This window comes from Nannobrachium achirus (assembly GCF_963921795.1).
Source record: "Nannobrachium achirus genome assembly, chromosome: 16".
Lineage (NCBI taxonomy): Eukaryota > Metazoa > Chordata > Actinopteri > Myctophiformes > Myctophidae > Nannobrachium > Nannobrachium achirus.
In genome coordinates, this window is record NC_137823.1 from 49,019,497 (window position 1) to 49,039,496 (window position 20,000).

At 42.8% G+C, this 20,000-nt stretch overlaps 1 protein-coding gene across 4 annotated transcripts in view; it reads right to left on the reverse strand.

The window, feature by feature from the left end:
- afdna (afadin, adherens junction formation factor a) overlaps positions 1-20,000 on the reverse strand; it is a 129,393-nt gene that overhangs the window by 64,229 nt on the left and 45,164 nt on the right. For 3 of the 4 annotated variants that reach the window (XM_080745269.1, XM_080745268.1, XM_080745266.1), the window contains exons 2-9: positions 13,470-13,665; positions 12,980-13,092; positions 12,658-12,815; positions 11,516-11,676; positions 8,215-8,372; positions 6,161-6,245; positions 4,879-5,025; positions 467-561 (exon numbers count right to left, since the gene is read on the reverse strand). In XM_080745269.1, the coding sequence (XP_080601395.1) occupies positions 467-561; positions 4,879-5,025; positions 6,161-6,245; positions 8,215-8,372; positions 11,516-11,676; positions 12,658-12,815; positions 12,980-13,092; positions 13,470-13,665 (1,113 nt within the window). The remainder of the gene's footprint in view (positions 1-466; positions 562-4,878; positions 5,026-6,160; positions 6,246-8,214; positions 8,373-11,515; positions 11,677-12,657; positions 12,816-12,979; positions 13,093-13,469; positions 13,666-20,000) is intronic. The other variant, XM_080745267.1, reaches the window with a different exon arrangement.

A 20,000-nucleotide genomic window follows, 5' to 3' on the forward strand; every position in this document is an offset into this window, starting at 1 on the left:
TCTAAAAAAATTGTGACTTTTGTCTAAATAAAAATATCTTTACAAAAAAAGAATACAGATGAAGGATAAACATGAGAATACCTGCAAGTCATTGCTTATACAGTATGTACTGTGTGTAGTGTAGACAAGTTATGTAAATTTACATGATGGATAAAACAGTGCATTTTTACAGTTGCAAAAAGATAACACTGAGAACTTTATTGTGTAGAATCCAAGGTATATACTCTACACAGCACATACACTGTAATATGGTCACATATTTCAATATATTGGACATGAAATAAATAAACTAATGAATAAGATATACATTTAGAGTCGGTGTCAAAAGTAATGACCTGGCAGGGATACAGAATGTCTTATATCTACCACCATTCTGCCCAAAAGTACTTTGAGGGAGAAGCTGGACATTGTAAAGTTGTTCTGGCTAAAAGCAAACAGATTCATTGAATTAAGTGAAGTGAAGTACCTGGATTGCTCCATCATCTGTGCAGTCGGAGCCCACCTCTGTGATACTGTGCTGGAGGCGGTACAACTTTGGTTTATCCCGAGAGTCTGATCCATCTACACACACACACACACACACAGAGTATATACGGTAGTCAGTACTGGGTAGAGTCTGACAGACAAACACAAGTACACGCATGCTCAAACGAACATTCAGACACATGTTCTCTCTTTATCTAACACACTCAGTTACACACACACACACACACACACACACACACACACTCAGTCACACACACACACACACACACTCTCAGTCACACACACACACACACACACACACACACACACACACACACACACACACACACACACACACACACACACACACACACACACACACACACACACCTCGTAATTTATTTAAAAGCTATCCATTGATTCAACAGTATGGATAGATGGAACTGAAATATAATACATTAAATAAACATAATAATCAGACGATTGGCATACTTGGCAGACTTAACAGAGGTTGGAAAGGAACTGGGATGTCTTGATTGCTCATTAGTACTTGATTGCTCATTAGTAATCATTTGTTTAGTAAAAAGCAAAGCAGCAGATTAGGCAAGAAGATTAAAACCCAAACACCAGTGATTTTGAAAAGAGATTTCAAGTATGGCACTTCAAATGCTAAGTCAATATACGATGACCCTTTAAAAACATAAACCAAAGTCTAGAGGGATGCTAGAGAGGCGCTAGCTATCTGACAGCTGGAAGCATACACATGAGGCTTGCTAATGCAAGGCTTGGTGGACTTAAATGACCAGAACGGTGGTTTGCATAATATGTAGCCCAATGATGACAGATGGCAGCATTCTTCACAAGTCCTTTTCGGCTTACCGAAACCAAACAGATTCTCTGAGGACCAATTTGTTTTATACTTGATGCAGCTCTGCTTTGAGTGCTTAATGTATACAGTGCTGGAACGGTCATTTTGACCTTGGACAACCTCCCACACAATTAGACATATTTGTCTAATTTGTAGCACAGACACAGTGTACACTACAGAGTGGTTGTGTAGTCGCTCAGACAGGGAATATAGAGGTTTGCGCAGCCTAAACTCCTCACCCAACCTTTCTTCAACGCTGACCAAGTTAAGTTGCTGGTGTATTGTAGAACTGAAATAATATAAATCATGAGCCCCTTGAGTTTATGACCAATCACACTAAACGTTGTGTCTGCTGTTGTGTTCAGCTCGTAAGAAAATCCTGGAGGTGGAAGAACTAAGAACTAACAGCCTTATTTTCCAGAAGTGTGTTATGTCAATGGGACCCGGCAACTACTGGCGATAGCAGGCGATGAGGCGATGGTGGGAAACGTCGCCCAAAAACATGAAAATAGTTTATCTTTTGGACAACGTTGCCCAGAGTCGCCCGCTGTTACAAGGTAGGGTAAGAACGCGTACTCCACAATGTCATTTTGTCCTCATTACCTCGCCGTATTTGTTTCAGCAAGAATATGCCACAGCCTTAAGTTACAAGTCACGGTCACTTTGACCAAAAACAAAGACGACAGAAATGATACTGCGGTAATGTCAACTATACTGTAATCATAGTCAATGGGCAATTAGTATACATGCAAACTAAAGCCATGGATATGTTTCTTTAAGTCCATCAGCATTGCTTAGCAAGCCTTGTGTTTTGGTCCAGCTGTGACACCACAGGTCCCTTAAAAGGATGTGAAAAGGCTTGGCCCCAAGCTAGCCAGTGTCACACACATTACTAATACCATGAAAGGATTTTCAGTTCACCTAGGTCATACATGGGCAACTGGCGGCCCGGGGGCCACATGCGGCCCTCACCTTCACTTAATGCGGCCCGCTGGTTAATACCGGAATACTGATATAGTCTATTATTGATTTCAGCTGTTACAATTCCAAACATGACCTGCTTTAATTCTGTCAGTCTATATTAGTAGCGTAATGACTAGTATAGTAGTATTCAAATGTATTTTTTTTATATCCAATGTATTTGTATTTAGGTTCATAAAGTCAACATGAATATATAACTAAATGTGTTTGAAATTAAATCAAAAGGTTACATTTCAGGATTCCAATTAAAAAATAACAAAAAATAATTCTAGTATCATTCAAAAGAAGCAAAAATAGCCGATCTACAAGCTCAAAACGCATCGCGCTGTAGATCTGCTATTTTTGCTTCTTTTGTATGAGATACTAGAATGACAAAGTAGGAAGTAGCAATATGCAATGCGGCCCTCTGGAGTTAAGGTGGAAATATAGTGGCCCTCACCATCATCAAAGTTGCCCACCCCTGACCTAGGTGAACCTGACACATTTTTCAGTGGATGGAGGTAGAGGATAGCAATGTTTCCATATGCAGTGTTCCTTTAAATATAATCTTACCTCACATTTAATCCTTTCACTTGGGACAAGCTATACCACCAACATGTGGAACGCCCTACCGCAGGCCTTAAAGGAGTGCAAATCCCTAGCTTCCTTCTTGTAAATAGTCCACTTCTGTTGTTTTTCTTATTTTTTTCTGCTTTTGTAATTGATGTTATCCTATGCAAAGTACTCTGTTCTATCCGTCTGTCTTTCAATGTTATATGATATACATAAAGTGGTTCCTGTGTAAATAAGCCGTAAAGCTTACTAGGATCTCCTAGTTGACCTTGTACCAATGATTTGTGCTGCCATGAAACTGTACTTATTCTTATTGCAAGCTTCTAATAAATTCTTCAATCAAATCAATCAATACCAAACAAACCGCCACTCAAACCACACCCCCTGCCAGGAAAATCAGCCTAGCAGGAGACATACGAAGGACATAAGAGAGAACAGAGAGAGAGAGAGAGAGAGAGGTCAGGAGTGGTGTATTGGTTTACCTTCGTGGTGCCGATAAGCGTAGTAGGCATAGTGATTCCCTCGCCCTAGGCAGACAGGCAGGTAGGTAGGTAGTAGCACACATGCAGAGTAGGGCCGCAGACACACACACGCACACACCATGCCATAAGAAGGCGGGGAAGGAAGGAAACACACACACACACGCGCACGCACGCACACACACAAGCACACAAACGCACACACACAGAGCAGAGGGTGAAAATGCAGCAAAGAGGGAGGAAAGAAATGCAGCATACCATGTGCCCATAAATTCTACGCATACACACACACACACAGCAACCGAAATTCTGCAGAAACACCGTTTCAATTTCCCCTCTTGGAAGGTTTCCCAAAGCCAGTAAAGCAGTCAACCTGACAGTAGATGAAGTAGCAGACAGGGTTAGTGCAGTAGGCATCAGGCTGGAACACGACCACGCTGGGTTCCCAAAAAAAACATTTTTAGCGACAGCTTTGTCTGTTTTCCGTTAGTGGAAGTAAAGGCACCGAGTAGTGTTTGGGAAACCAGCAGGTACATGTTAAAAGGGAACTAAAGAAGGTAAGAGGAGGGGAGAGGATCAGTGGCAACAAACACAAGCTGTTAGAGCTGGAGGAGAAGGGGGTTGGACACGTCCGTTTTTTTTTTTTTGCAAGGTCCAGGCGTCTCACTAAACGCAAAAAGCTCGCAAATATTCTAACTCCTCTCATTCTGCATTTGACAAATTGACTGAATTAAAAATATTCAATTAGTATGTGTAACCACATGCCGGCAAAATTCTGAAATAGAAATCCTCAACCCAGGAGGACAAGAGCAATTTGGGAAATTCTCAGAGAGCGAGATAGAAAAGAAAGGGACATCTAACGGCATTCTATGGGGGCAGAGTGGGTGAAGGGCCATCCAAAAGTGAGCAATTCTTCTACAGACCTAGCTACAACACGGACTTCACACATGCCAGAACATCAGGTGTGCCTTAAACAATGAACCAGTATCTGTTCATAACATGGAGCGCAGTGTCTCAAACTGATTGCGCAAAGAAACTGAGACATAATTCTTGTGGTCATTTGAACACTTTTCTGTTGTTGTTTTTCTGTGACTCTGTCAGATCTTCTCTCAAACCACTTTCTGTCCTCTACCTACCCAATGGTTCAGAAACAAGTTCTATTTTAACATCCCGTTATTTCCCCATGATGTACAACACCTAACTGTGCCCATCATAAATCCTTGGCGTATGTGGAGTGTGTATTGTAGCAAGACGTTCCCACTCACCTTGGCAGACAAGAGGACTGGTGACTGCTTGTCTAGTGTAATAACTGCAGCTACACTGCCTCCTGGTGGTCACTGCACTAATTACTCACCACTACAACTACAAGACATACTGTACAGCGGAAGCAACATACTTTGATCTTTGTTGATCTGTGTGTGTGTGTGTGTGTGTGTGTGTGTGTGTGTGTGTGTGTGTGTGTGTGTGTGTGTGTGTGTGTGTGTGTGTGTGTGTGTGTGTGTCGTGCATGCGTGTGTCTGTAGAAGCAGCTACCTGGGCTGAGCTCCACTAGGTAAGGTAGTTTCTCTGGGGGCAGAGATCCGTCCAGGGGCTTCCCTCGCTGGGCCTTGTCCTCCGCCTTCCTCCCCTTCTTGCTCTGGTAGTCTGGAGGTCTCTTCTTCAGCTGGAACACCAAGGCTCCTGGTATACACATGCATGAGCACATGTTTATTTCATTGCGATTAGATTAGATTTTCATCTAGGATTTGTCTGTTGACTGTAAAGGTGCCACTTACTATTATGATTACTTTGCTCCTTAAGAGTTCATAAATGGTTCTGCTAATCATGACCACTTGTGCATGAACAACAGGGTTATTTCCATAACCACCACTACAGTCTTTATTTGAATAGCATTGTTGTACAGTACAGTATGTTGCATTTCACATGGCATAAGTTTATGTTTGTTAGATTTCAGCCAGCTTATTTAGTAGAACATTTTTAAAGCGACAGTTTGCAGTCCTAAAACATGAAAAGTGAATTTGCGGTGGGCTCGCTTGACAAATTTCCAATGGTTTTTATCATAGGGTTCTGGATCCATGTATTAAATAAAGTCTTCAACTAACATAAGCCAGGGAGATTTGAATTTGAGTCGGATTTGGAAAATATCTAAAAGTGCTTTGATTTGTGGAGATTGTTTTGTTGTATGAAACATGTCAAAGTCATAAGCTCTTGTTTGCTTTTTATCTTGATCTATCGAAAACACCCAATCGGAAGTAACCTTTCAAATGCACTCCCTTCAAATGGCCTGGGGTTGTATGGTAGGGGATGGTAATGACAGGCTTATGCCAGTAGGGGGAAGCAGAGACAAGGAGAAATAGAAAATAAATTATGGTGACCTTTCCAGAAGCTAGCTTTAAGGTGTGGCTGGTAATAAATGGGGAGATCCCACATCCCAAACGAATACAAACCCGACAATCCTGAGGCTACCATGTACGAGAGTCAAACTAAAGACAATGCAAAGGATATGTATTATACGATAATATTTAACCACTTAATTCCTACATACTTCATTTCCTGGGGTCCCCCAATCCTCTCCTTTTTCCATTCTACACCAAATCTCCTCGCTGAAAATAACCAATCTATAAGCTCACAACATGTTGCATTGTGGGCTTGCAGATTGGCTATTTTTGCTGAATGTTTGCAATGAAAGAATAGGGATGCTAGGGTTCATGTGGTTAAGTAAAAACTAACTAAACACATAGTATATTTGACAGTCACTACTAGTGTGTGTGTGTGTGCGTGCGTGCGTGCGTGCGCGTGTGTGTGTGTGTGTAACCTCTGTCAGCAGGCCAGTCTCTGAAGATCTTCAGTGGACACTCGGCATCATCCAGGATAACCTCTTTACCCGTCTTCTCGTCTTGCTGCAGAGGGAAACAGTGCACAATCACATCAAAAACGAACAGAATCTTACAAACAGCCACATAATAATAATTGTATACCTACAACTAATCTACTGTGTATTCACATGAATAAGAAAAGGGAAATGTTAGTTACGTAATATATATATTGTTCCTGTACCTGTTCTCTCTAGCTTAGCTGCTGTAGAGATTATAATTTACAATGTAGGCATTGAGCACATACAGTATGCTGTTATCCAGAACGACAAGTGCAAGTTCAGAGTAAATGGCCCTAGTCAATAAATGACAGGGTAAGTAAATAGAGTGCAAAGGAAAACTATTTAGTGCTACAAAGTAACTAGGATACCAGATAAACATCAAACATGCTAAATAACATTTTGCACATCATCAAGCAACAACTATACAGTATTTCTCTCTAAATAGTAATACCATTCAATTCCATTCATTTTATTAGTGAACAAGAAACCAACCAATATCTGCATAACTAGTATCTAACAAAACAGATAGGCAACAAGAGCTTATACAAAGAATAAGTGCTAGAAGTGAGGCAGCTTATTAGAGATATATATTAATATTTTCAATCAAAACGGCGACAAGCATTTCAATTGTAAGGCTTGGCATTCAGGGCAGCATGTCTCAGATTCCCATGCTACCACTGCCTGTGTCCCAACACTCAATAAATGAGCTAATGGCATTTCCTTGTACTCAGCCAGGTGTATTTTGCAGAAAAGTAGTATTGTGTGTGTGTGTGTGTGTGTGTGTGTGTGTGTGTGTGTGTGTGTAAAAGAGGCAGTAAGGTCTCTTGGGGCCTATTGATCTGATTGGCTCCGAGTACAACTGTTGTTTTGTGCGATTGGTTACAGCTGGAGTCTGTCAAAGAGCTGGAAGATGGGGGCAGCTGTAGACAACAGACAGGGTGACTGGATCCACACACACACACACACACACACACACACACACACACACACACACACACACACACACACACACACACACACACACACACACACACACACACACACACACACACACACACACACACACACACACACACACACACACACACACACACACACACACACAGCTGCTACCACGGCACTTTTTCTGATGGTAATTGAATTGCATTTCTCAAAAGGTCTGCATGCTAAATACATTCCTGCAACTGCAATCTGCTGGTCAAGTTGTGTGTGTGTGAGGGGGCGGGCAAGAGGAAGCAGCACCCATAAACACCATTCAATCGTATTAAAAGCATTCTTGGCATGCCCCATCTTCTCCGTTACCCTGGTGATGAGGTTTGACTGAGAGTCGATGTGGCCAATGGCTGGTTCACGTACAGATCATTGTTTAGTTTTGTGCTTCTAATAACAAAAGCCAGACCTTTTCACTTCCAACTCACTGGAGCTCCTGCAGTTGTACCCAGAACTCACTCTCTCTCTCTGTGTGCGTGTGCGTGTGTGTGTGTGTGTGTGTGTGTGCGTGCGTGCGTGCGTGTGTGCACTGCATGTCGCCACTGTAAACTAGTTATTGTGAGTTAGATGGAAGCGACAGCTGGTGGTTCCAAATAACGCAATAAGAATTTCACTCCCCAACCGTTTTGATGTGATTTTCACTTTGCAGCCAATGTTCAATTTCCTCTGGGAAGGATGTGATGCAACGACATCCAACAGTGCGGTTATTATTGAGACCCAAAAAGAAACATCACAGCCATTTGGTGGATTCAAATGCATTTGGCTATTTCCATACAATGCAAAGTTAGTGAAATTTATGCTATTCTGTGTCTTGTCATGTCGAGTCGTGTCACTCATGTCATGTCAAGTTATGTCATGCGATGTGATGTAATGTGACTGGCAGAGGGGATTGATGTTTTTATGCATGTACCTCAACACTTCTCTGGTTTACATTGGTGTTTGTGCTCCGTAAACTAAAATAATATTTCCATTCACAATGGAAATTAAAATTTGAACTGCATTACCCGTGCGATGCAGTACTCTCTGGGGTTCTCCTTCTCCAGGCCATACTTCTCCAGGGCCTCCACCACGGCAAAGTCTGCCGTGTCTGTGGTCGACAGCAGCATGGTCTTATAGGGAATGTTGGGCTTCAGACTGTCTGCGTAGATCCTCAACGTTCCTCCTGGAGACAAGAGACAGAGAATGAGGAGGGCAAGGATGCAGAGAGGAAGATAATTTCTTGACTATTTATATGTAATATTAACGTAAGCCGTATGTATGAATTATTACAGTATACACCGTTAATCCATCTTGGACGAGAACCCATTTTGGACGAGAACCCCATTTTGTAACTATACCTTTCAAGACGGGAACCCCTTTCGGGGTTCTTGCTGCTACTGTATGTACAGTAGGGTTGTTATGTTACGTAGGGTTGTTAGGGTTGTTGTCGGGTGGAAACCTTGTATGTCCAAAACCTTCCTTTTTTGTTTATTATTTTAAAAACGATTGTGAAAATAGCCCATTAACAAGCAGTAGATCTGCTATTTTCACTACTTTTGTGTGACACTTTTGTATGATGAGGGCCTTAATTTACGGGATAAAAAAAAAACATACAAATTTGAAACTTGGAGATACAAGGTTTCTGCCTGACAGGGACGACACAGCAACATAATGTTTTTGTAATTTTTGAATAAATATTATATAAGTTTTTCAGAAAACCTCAGTCCTAAACGGTTTAGTGTACAGTATACTGTATGAAGTGCACATTTGGGCACACAGTAAACAACTCTCAAATCACACATGCATGCCACTGCAACTCTTAAGCCTGATTTATACTTTGTTGAGCAACAGTGTGCCATAATGAAAATTGCAGGTATACAAACTCATTATGCTTTGCAATGTGACACATTGAGAGCTTGTAGATCTGCTATTTTTTGGTGTGGGACACCATTGTCTGCCTAAGTTTAAATCAAGCTTTAAGTTACGCAATGTTTTTCTGTTTAATAAAATATCCCCATCCACGTGGAACGGTTTAGATTTTTATCCACACACACAAGAACAATGAAATCACACTCTCATAGCAGAGACGCAATGAGAGTGCACAAAGAAACGCAAAGCCTCATTTATACTTTGCCAAACGGACGTGTTGCTCAATGACAGCAACTGAAATGTATTTTAGTATGAAGTATAAATTGGCCCCATGTCACAGCTGTGAAGTCACATTTTCAAAAAAGTTCAGTTTTCACTGTCCACACAGTAAAAGAAATCCACTCGAGAGGAGTGTACGTTTTCCAAACTAAACGGAAAGAGAAATAATGCAGAATGTGTGGATGCATCCTCAGTTCCAATGAAAACATTTAACTTCAAAACGCAGCCTTGCTTAAGTCTTTTGAACAGACTTCCATTGCCATATTACACACAGCAGGATGTGCATGGGTGCGCCTTAGTCTGAGACACAGGTTGCAGCAGGGGAAAGTGTCCCTCAGAAAGACATATTGCAAGCGACTGTTACTCTGGGACACAGGCTGCAGTGGACAGTGTCCCTCTGAGACACAGGTTGCAGGGGACAGCATCCCTCTGAGACACAGGCTGAAGGACACACTGACCCTCTGGGACACAGATTGCAGGGACAGTGTCCCTGTGAAAGACAGAGTGCAGGGGACAGGGAGGAGTTGTGTCACCTAGACAACTAATGAGTAAGCAAGCACTAAGCAGGTCATTGTTCCTGCTGTTCCTGGCCAAGTCTCCCTTGTAAAATAGATCTTGCATCTCAATGGAACTTCCTGGTTGAATAAAAGGAGAAATACATAAATAAGGGGCATTCAGTGTGATGCACCAGGATCCTTCAACAAGACATGGACGTGCAGATAATGTTAGAGAGGCAGGGACTGACATTGGCCTTTTGGTCGAAAATAGCAGACCTCCAAGCTCACAATGCCAGGTCTGCTATTTTCAGTGCTCTGTATAAAGTTTATACCACACTGATCTAAGCTTAATCAAGTCAGTATTGTAGATGTGGCGTATGGCATGGATTTCTACAAGGAGAAGGCAATTCTTTCAATATAGGTTTCTGCATTCAAGTTCAGGAGAGTTGAACAAGGCAAATCTCTTGAATGCTGCCTAGGTATGGCATGGAAAGAGGGCATTTGTATTCTTTCATTAAAAACTGCATACTGTACATGGTCTGGAGAGTGCACTTTTTACAGTCAGGGGCTCAAGCCCCCTTTGATGTCTATGTGTGCACGTACCTGCAACAAGAAATATACGGCTGAGTAATGGGGGTTGAACTTGGAGCCTTTATGTCATGTTGTGGTTAGACCGAGGGACAACAAACAACATGATTCTCTTTGTACTCAAGTTGGAACACACAATGGTGTTCTCAGAGTGGAATCGGTGGCAGCAGTTCATACGACTGACTGGCCCTCGTCTGGCTTTGTTCTGCTGACTTTGCGCAGAGGAAATGTCTAATTCTGTGCTTTGCGTCAGTACAGAAATTATCGCCTTCAGTAAAATCCCACAACAAACTCAAACAGTGTTCTGTGGTGGAGGACGCCGCATAGAGGGGGAAAAAGGCCAAGAGGAAACCCGTTTGAAATGCCATGACACACAAAGTGTTTTGGAATGGAAGCCAGCGTCAATGTCTGACCACATTGTGTATGTAGTTTAGCTGAGAGAGTGATAGAGTTTGTGTCTCTATCTGTCTGTCTATCTATCTATCTATGGGTTAGTGTATCTATCTATACAGTATAATATATAAAGTATCTCTCTCTCTCTGTGAGTGAGTGAGTGAGTGAGTGAGTGAGTGAGTGAATGAGTGAGCATATGTGGATTCTGGCTACAGCTGTGTATGTGTGTGTGTGTGTGTGTGTGTGTGTGTGTGTGTGTGTGTGTGTGTGTGTGTGTGTGTGTTAGATAATGTTATTTAGGTAATTGAGTCACAGCGAGTTACCCACTAAATACACAGTGTCTGTGTGAACGCCTCCAGACTGGTGTGTATATTTATGTCCATCTGTCTCACTTAGTTGTTCTGCTTCATAGCTTCTAGAGAGAGTGAGTGTGTATGTGTTTGCGTGCGCACATGTGAAATCCTTCTCGGCGCCATGGTCCAAATGGAAAGTATTTGTCCATACTGACGGTGGTGGGCTTGGGATGGTATTTGATCATATTGAATATTGTGATGTTATCAAAGTAAGTAACAATATTTGCACAATATCATGGATGAAAATATAGTATACTGTGGTAGATTGGCAGGGCAACATTGCAATATAGTTTTGGGGATGTGACCCAAGCAAACCTTAGACACACAGACACCACACACACACACACCAGAATCAGGCCTGCCATCATTGCTCTTGAACTCCTGCATACGTTGCTCCAGTTTCTGCTGCCGTCTCCTCTTCATGACCACCTCTGGGTTGGAGATGGTTCTGGTGAAACTGGTCTCTGGCATGTCTTTGTACACCTCTGCCGCCAGGCGACTGTTCTCCCTACAACACACGAAAACAGAAACATTCATTCAAGACATTCATGAATCGGGGTGCTCAGGTGCTGGGTAAAGGCCCTATACACCACCATGGAGACTATGGCGTGGACGCTTGTTGGATGCGTGACTTTGAGGACAATAAGAGCATGATGACACCTTTTCGGGTTTCTGGCCAACAAATATGGTAATTGTTCGGCCCAGTAGGGTCCAGTTAGGGTCAGGGCTTAATTTTCATCCGTTCATCCTCCCAATGAGGCTCCTCAATGGCATATGAACCAGTATGGGATCAGCAGTGGCAAGAGTGTCGTGTTATCTGCTATTTAGGAATTGGAATGACTAATGTCCAAGAAAACGTGAGGGAACTCTAAATGAAAAATATATATAATAATAAAAGACATTTGTGACTTTTATTAGGCCCCCAAAATACCATGGATTTTAGACAAAGGGAGAAACAGGGATAATCTGAGTAAAAGCAGGACGATAAGACAGTAAAGCAGTCAGAGTTAGTTAATCCATTTCTAACTCTGAGAGTGAGCCCTTATGGGTGCATTTGGAAGAATAAACATAATTGACTGAAAGGCAAATAAGTAAGCAAAAATGTATGCACGCAAAATTATATGGAATCAACTGTCGCTACATCACCACAAAAAAAAGACAGTGTTACTGATGAATAATACACTGAGGATAGATAATACACCGCAGTCTCTGTCAGAATAGACTGTGAAAAGTAAAGAAAGTGAAAGACATGGATTAGAGAGTAGAGGTGAACGGACCCCCAGGGGACAGAGATGGTTCAAAGTTCACATCACCCTGTTCTTTACAAAAGAGAGGACGGGTTGTCTCCATGTAGAGAGAGATAGATGACAGCGCGTGCTTGTGTGTGTGTGTGTGTGTGTGTGTGTGTGTGTGTGTGTGTGTGTGTGTGTGTGTGTGTGTGTGTGCGCGTGTGTGTGTGTGTGTGTGCGTGTGTGTGTGTGTGTGTTACCCGTCCTCTTGGCCTAGCGTCGGTCCATCCCCGTCGGGGATGCGGGAAAACTCCTTCTGTCTCTTCTGCTCTTTCTTTTTCTCTTTCTTGGACAGTGTCCTCTTGAAGTTCTGGATCACACCATCTTTCTCCTTATCTGGGCCGTTACTCTGACTCTTCTGTCGGACACACAGAGAGAGAGAGAGGGGGGGGGGACGTTAGTTTTAGATCATGAGGCAATATGTATGTCTGTGGATCGAGTGTTCCTGTTAAGGTTAGAGAATGAATGTAGTCTAAGAAATCAAAAGTCAGTATAGCAGTACACTTATTTTTGTGTGTGTACCTTAGGCAGTATGTCGTTTTCATTCTTGAGGACAAAGCGCCCCTCTCTGTCATCTTTGTTCCAGTTGAGTTGAACCACCAGAGGCTTCTCATCCAGGTCCAACTTACGCTCTTCTAACGCAGAGAGAAAGACACAGTTATATTCAGACACACACTCACTCACACACACACACACACACACACACACACACACACACACACACACACACACACACACACACACACACACACACACACACACACACACACACACACACACACACACACACACACACACACACACACACACACACACACACACACACACACACACACACACACACACACACACACTCTGTGTCTCACCTAGGCTAGAGATGGGACGATAAGCAATATTATAATTTATCGATATTGTAAATTGCGATTTCTTTGGTCACAATAATCGTGATATGAAATGTTCATATGGTCCCATCCCTAACACACACACACTCAGTCTGTGTGTCATATCTCACCCCCGCTGACGTGGACTTCGTAGAGGGAGTATTTGGGCGAGGAGAGCATCCGCATGTCTGGTCGGAACTTCTCGGCCAGCGTCTCGATCACATCCTGGGTGGTGGCCGTGCTCGATACCCGGATGCACTTGGTGGCAAAGTTCCCCGCCACTCGGTCTTGGAAGTAGAAGCGCATCACCCCATGGAACTCCAGGTCCTGAATGGAAAGAGAGAGAGAGAGGCAAAGAGAGAGCGTTTAGTCATGATCGTACCTCAAGACTCCATATTTGCTAAGCTCTTTCAAGAAGCATCTACATCTAAGTGTTCTTACTTTAATAATACACGATAGATACTGTAGGAAAGGTTTTTTTAGTGCATTTGGAAAAATGTTGATCTTTTGATCAATTTCTGTTTGGTGGTTTCCTACAACCCTGGCCTTGTTGCACATACTTGAGACAGAACATCAAACCATGTTATTCACTTAAGCGTTTCACTGTTGGTCAAGTAACCTTGAAATAAAAGACAAGAAACTTCAAACAGTACAGATTTTCTAGGTGAAATCTTCTCAGTGCCATGGTCCAATGACATGAAGCAGCCAGCCTTTTGCGGACTGCTTAAAGTTATTGCACAGTCACACGCTCACACGCACAGACACACACACACACACACACACACACGTTTGGTACAGAGGGATCTGAAGTTAAAAGGTGAAGGAGAAGAAGAAAGAGGAGAGGAGACATGGGACAGCGAGGTGGGACAGATTGCTGTAGCCAGAGGCTATCACTACTACTTGCTGTTTCAATTTCAGATGGACCAGACGACAGAGAGGGGGGGGATTGAAAGCTAGAGAGAGAGTAACAGATACAGTGAAATGGGGAGAGTGAGGAAGCCAGAACAATGAAAGAAGCTTGCCAGTCTTTTGTGCGGCTACAATGTGAGTTAGTAGAGCTGTTCCTATTCTATTGTAGTTGATTACTCGGCTATTGTACTGCTGGATAACTCAATACACAACACACCCTTGTCATGATCTTGTGTACACCCTGGCCTACAAACACACACTAGTGACACATAAAAATGACAGTAAAAGACACACATGCGCAAGTCATGACAGACGTCCACACGCAACAAAGCCATATTACAGACAATACATACACAACACACATCATGTATTGCATTGACACACAACGAATACATGATACAGACAACAGACACGCGCACATGACAGATGCACATGCATAAAGACAAACAATATTTCAAAGACTACTTGACATACACATACAAGTACAAGATTATTATGTACAGTGAAATATTGGTGTGGCAGACTCCGCCAGACTGTGCTTGTGCAAGTAATGTACAACATACTGTATAGTACAAGATATAATATAAGTAATGTAATAATAGTTATGTAACGCTGTATTGGATCACTCCAATACATGATAATTCCCTCCGCCTAGCGGAGGGAATTATCATACATTGGAGTGATCCAATCGCTCACATAACCTTGGTTAAATACGTAACCTTCGTTATAATACAAGTAAGGTACTACTAGTAGTAATAACTATTACAGTAAGCAATAAAATGTAAACCCTAAAAAACAGTGTGTACACAGATAGTGTAGTGAAAGATCATACATTCATAAAGTACTACACCCCCTCTGACCCAATTTGACCCTTGGCTCAGACCCGCCAAGACCCAGCAGGGGGTGCTGTCACCCAATTGGTCAGACAAAGCTGACCAATGGGGTTTAAAGAAGAATGCAGTCTGATTGGTTCTCCTCTCAGACAGAATAAACAATACCAACCAATCCAATTCGTTTGTCACAAACATGTGACAAACATTATGTGACAGTTTTGGGGGTGGTCAAATTAGAGCTCCTGTATATGAATTGGAATTAAATGAACATTCAACCAAATATTGTCTTGGACCAACATTTTTTCATATTCCTTTTTGCCCATCATTATCTATCCCACCCCCAGGCTGCTACGCACGCACACCCTCCCCCCACTATATATTCCCCATTAAACTTGACAATATACAAAACGCATTGTACAGCCCACAAGCATGTCAATCTTTTTTATTTTGGGGTCTGACGTCTGAGTGAAAATGTGCTACATTCAAAAGAATGAGCACGTCAGTGCCATTCAATGAGATATCAGCAGGCATTGACACTAAAGGCTTGCCCACCTGCCCCCGGCAGGTAAATAAAACTTTAGGGCAGGTGAAGTTTGCTTTCAGGTTGCCCGTCCGGGCAAGTGCTCATTTGAGAGGGGACGCAACCGTCTACAAACACAACACAAGATATTTGTCTAAACACCTGAACGTGGGCAGCGTGGGCAGTCTTCTGGTCTGTGGAAAGTAAAATAATAGCACTCTTTACCTATAATGTGCTGTTTTTACTGTTGCTACACTTAAAAATATAAAATAATATTGTAAAACCATAGACATATTCAATCATAGCTACGTAGCTAGGTATTGAGGTGTGACATTTTTTATCGCACATCCCCATAAAGTAAAGAAATAAGTGTTAAATTGAGCGGTAATTACAATCGTACCTATCATTTTATAATGGGTGATTTACTTTTCGGGCAAGTGGGCATGAACTTTGGGCAAGTAGAACATGACCTGTACTTGCCCGACGGGCAAGTGCCTCTGAGACCTTAGTGTCAACCCCTGATCAGTGACTATCAGTGATATAGGGATGACCCAATTCCAATGTGCACGCTACTCTCCAATGTGCATGTGTGGGAGAGTGAGTGTGAAGAGATCGCCATCATCTCTCTCCTTTCTTTAATAAAACATCACATGATCAGTACTGTCAACACAATGTATGACCCAAATGTATGTGCGCGTGTGAGTGTGTGTGTGTGTGTGTGTGTGTGTGTGTGTGTGTGTGTGTGTGTGTGTGTGTGTGTGTGTGTGTGTGTCTTTGCACTCATCCATGCAAGAGTGCACCCTGGCTCTGACTCCACGTGACGTGATTGGCCGGTGGCCCTGTCTGTCGTAGTGAGGGAGAAGGGCATTGGCTGAGAGCCAGGAAGTGAAGTGTGCCGGAGTGGCATGACTATGTGTGATGAGGACACACGTGGTTGGTTATGTCACGACACACACACACAGAGAGAGAGATAATGCATTTACGGTGCACAGTCTGCTTATTAAAAAGCGCTGCCCCATAATAAGTCACCAGCACCACATTTACACAAGCGTTTTTACACAATGGACCGCACATGAGTGTAAACATCATCCTGATTGAACTTTAGGTTCAGCAGGGTAGATAGACATAAATATATATTATTCACATTTAAATTAACATTCACTCGTATCAGTGAAACTCACCCCAACCAGTCACGCAAACACACGCCCACCCATAAAGAGATGAGGTCATTGGGTAAACATGCAAACCAGCTGAGCTCATAGGTGAGTCAGAGGATAGGCGTGTGTGTGTGTGTGTGTGTGTGCGTGCGTGCGTGCGTGCGTGCGTGTTATGTGTAAATCAACAGACTCGCTGTGTGTATGTTATTTGAATTGAAGCTAGTCTTACGTCTCATATCCATGAAAGCCCACAGCGGCGCAATAAAATATCTCTCTTCCTTCCTCCCTGTGCCTCTTTGTATATGTCTCACCTCTCTCTCTCCCTCCATCCTTCTCTCTCTCCATCTCTCCCTAGGGTAGCAGTGTCCTGCTGGCCGCTCTAGTGTGATTAATGATCACACAACGGCAGTACTAGCGCACACACTTTTTATAACACACACACGCACGCGCACGCACACGCACACACACACACACACACACACACACACACACACACACACACACACACAACTGCAAATAATACGGGTGCTGACACATGGACAGGGAGGATGTAAAATAATCCACATGCTAAAATGTTTGTTAATGATGAAGGCATGACATGCGGGGCAGATGAATAGCACAAGCCAAGAACAAAATAAGCCATTACTAACGATAATGGGGGTGACTAAAGGTTTGCCCTGATTTACTGTAGTGTACGCCTTCCCCTAGGCAGGCACGTACACAAGCCAAGAGAGGTTCGTCCTGACCCCTGAGCAAGCCCCTATCCAGTGTCTAAAAATCTTTAAGATAATCATCAAAGTTCATCACTCTGGTACAGTTTCAGAGTCTAGTGTAGATAATATATAACTGTATTGTGACGATTAGCGGGACATCACCACTCCTGTTAACTTAAAGAAGTTTACTGAATTCACTTAAAAAATAAAACAGGAAAACAATGCTGTAATGTAGGAGACACTGGAAGAACCACAATCTGCTAGATTAAGATTATGCCCCCAGTTTTGGCAAGTTTGACATTCTTAGAGAGTGTGTGTGTGTGTGTGTGTGTGTGTGTGTGTGTGTGTGTGTGTGTGTGTGTGTGTGTGGCAGTGCTACATCACTGAGGCAGGAGGCCTAATCCTCTGTCTGATCCCACTGCCAGAGAGAGGGAGAGAGAGAGAGAGAGAGAGAGAGAGAGAGAGAGAGAGAGAGAGAGAGAGAGAGAGAGAGAGAGAGAGAGAGAGAGAGACAGACAAACAGACAGACAGACAGACAGACAGACAGACAGACAGACAAAGCTTGCCATGTCTATCTCTAATTTAATGGCTTTATTGGCTTAAATGTCCCATCAGCAAAGCCACAATTTTGAATACAATGGGGAATCATTCAAAACAACAATAAATCTCTCTCCCTCTCTCTGGCTTCCTGTGTTTCAGTACTGCTGTGGACACACCCACTGCTAATAACCGTCTGGTTAACTATAGAAACCACAACAGTACACTCACAGTTACGCCCTTGTGTTTATGTGTCCTGTACTAGGCATGGTGCAATAGTCAAACCCATATCACATGACCTAGGCACACCAGGGTCACACAGCACTCTTCCTGGTTCTCACAGCATGGTGTTTGGAACACACTTTGCGGCGGGGAGCCAGCTAGCAAGCTACCTTAACAGACAACAAGCAGTCAACATTAACACATTACGATTGTGACGATGGAAATGTCTGTGCACTCAATTATTTCCATCATCAAGGAACATGGGACTTCTGTCACAGACCTGATACACAAGAGTCAGCCCATGCCCTCAACCCCAAGGCTTCACTCTACTGGCACGTACCTTGCTTTCACAGGGTTGCTGCCATCATAATGAATCATGGCACGTCACTCGCCCTCAAATTTTGCGGTTCATTTTAAAAGAACCTAACCTTCATGAATGGCTTCAGAGCCAGCTTTAGTCCACATACTGACAAAGCTTTTTGTTTGCTTCTTTTGTTGTTACTGTCAATTGTTAGAATTGTACATTGTTCGGCCTTGGTGTGAGGCTATTGTTGAGTCCATCAGCAGTGGACAGCCAACACTGAGCTAATCTGATTTGTGATTTGCAACTCTGGCCGCGTGTTTGTCTCCACGCACAGCTTACTGCAGTGAAATTCTGACCGTGTGTACCGTGTATGTGTGCAAGCGTTTACAGCGACACATTGCTGTATGGAACCTTTTTTTTCTCCACCATTTTACACCTGTAAACCTGTCATGTGACAATTAAGAGGTTGTGTGTAGTCACAGGAAGGGGTGTGTGCGTGTGTTGGGATGCAGAGGGTTAACTGAATGTAAGCGCTTCTCACCCAGGGAGCGCTTACTTTGTTTGATGTGATTCATGTGCTTGCCAACTTGGACGGCATGATCGTCGACATGCGAGGCCCTTCGGCTGCTCAGTGTGGGCACTCGCTCAGCTGCTCCATCTCTCTCTCTCTCTCACTCTCTCTGTTTCTCTGTCTGTCTGCATTTCACTCTCCCCGTCCGTCTATATCCCAGTCTCCCTCTTTGTCAACAGTCATGTTTCCAATCCAAATGTTGTGCAAAGTTTAAGCAAATATGCAAAAAGGTCAATGCAAATCAATGTCAACTACTGTTACAGTATCTGAGACTGAACTACTGTTATTGAAGAAGATACACCCATTTTACTTGATCAAGCATGCCAGTCAAGGCAATCGCAAGCAGTTGCATTTACTGTCTGTGCTAACATTTTGTGTGCTCTTGGAAGAGTGAGTTATCATTGATAAGCATTTGTTTGTATACAAAGCTGTGCAATGTGGATATTATAATTTCGAGATTACAGAATGATCTCATATCACGTCCCGACTGCGATAGCAGAATTTGGGAAACATGCTTTCAGCTATATTGCACCATTCTCTTGGAATTTACCTATACTATAAAAATATGTGCATCTTTGTAAACAGTCAACATCCACTCCAGCACGTCATCAATTATATTTGAAAGATCTTTCTTTTCAATCGAATTTCTTGCATATTCATGTTTTACACAAATTCCAGATTCCAAATAATGGTGATGGGCATTTCATTTCTGCCTGCCTAATTTTTCCTGTTAATCATTCTCCCTCAATTAATGGCCTTAACCAGGGCCCTCTCCCTCTCATCATACCCTACTGGCCCTTTGAAGTTACGTTAGTTCCAGCTAATCATTTACTGTACGTTTCAGTGATGTGCACTAATACAGCACAATTTGTTCTTGGATGACTCACATCATCATA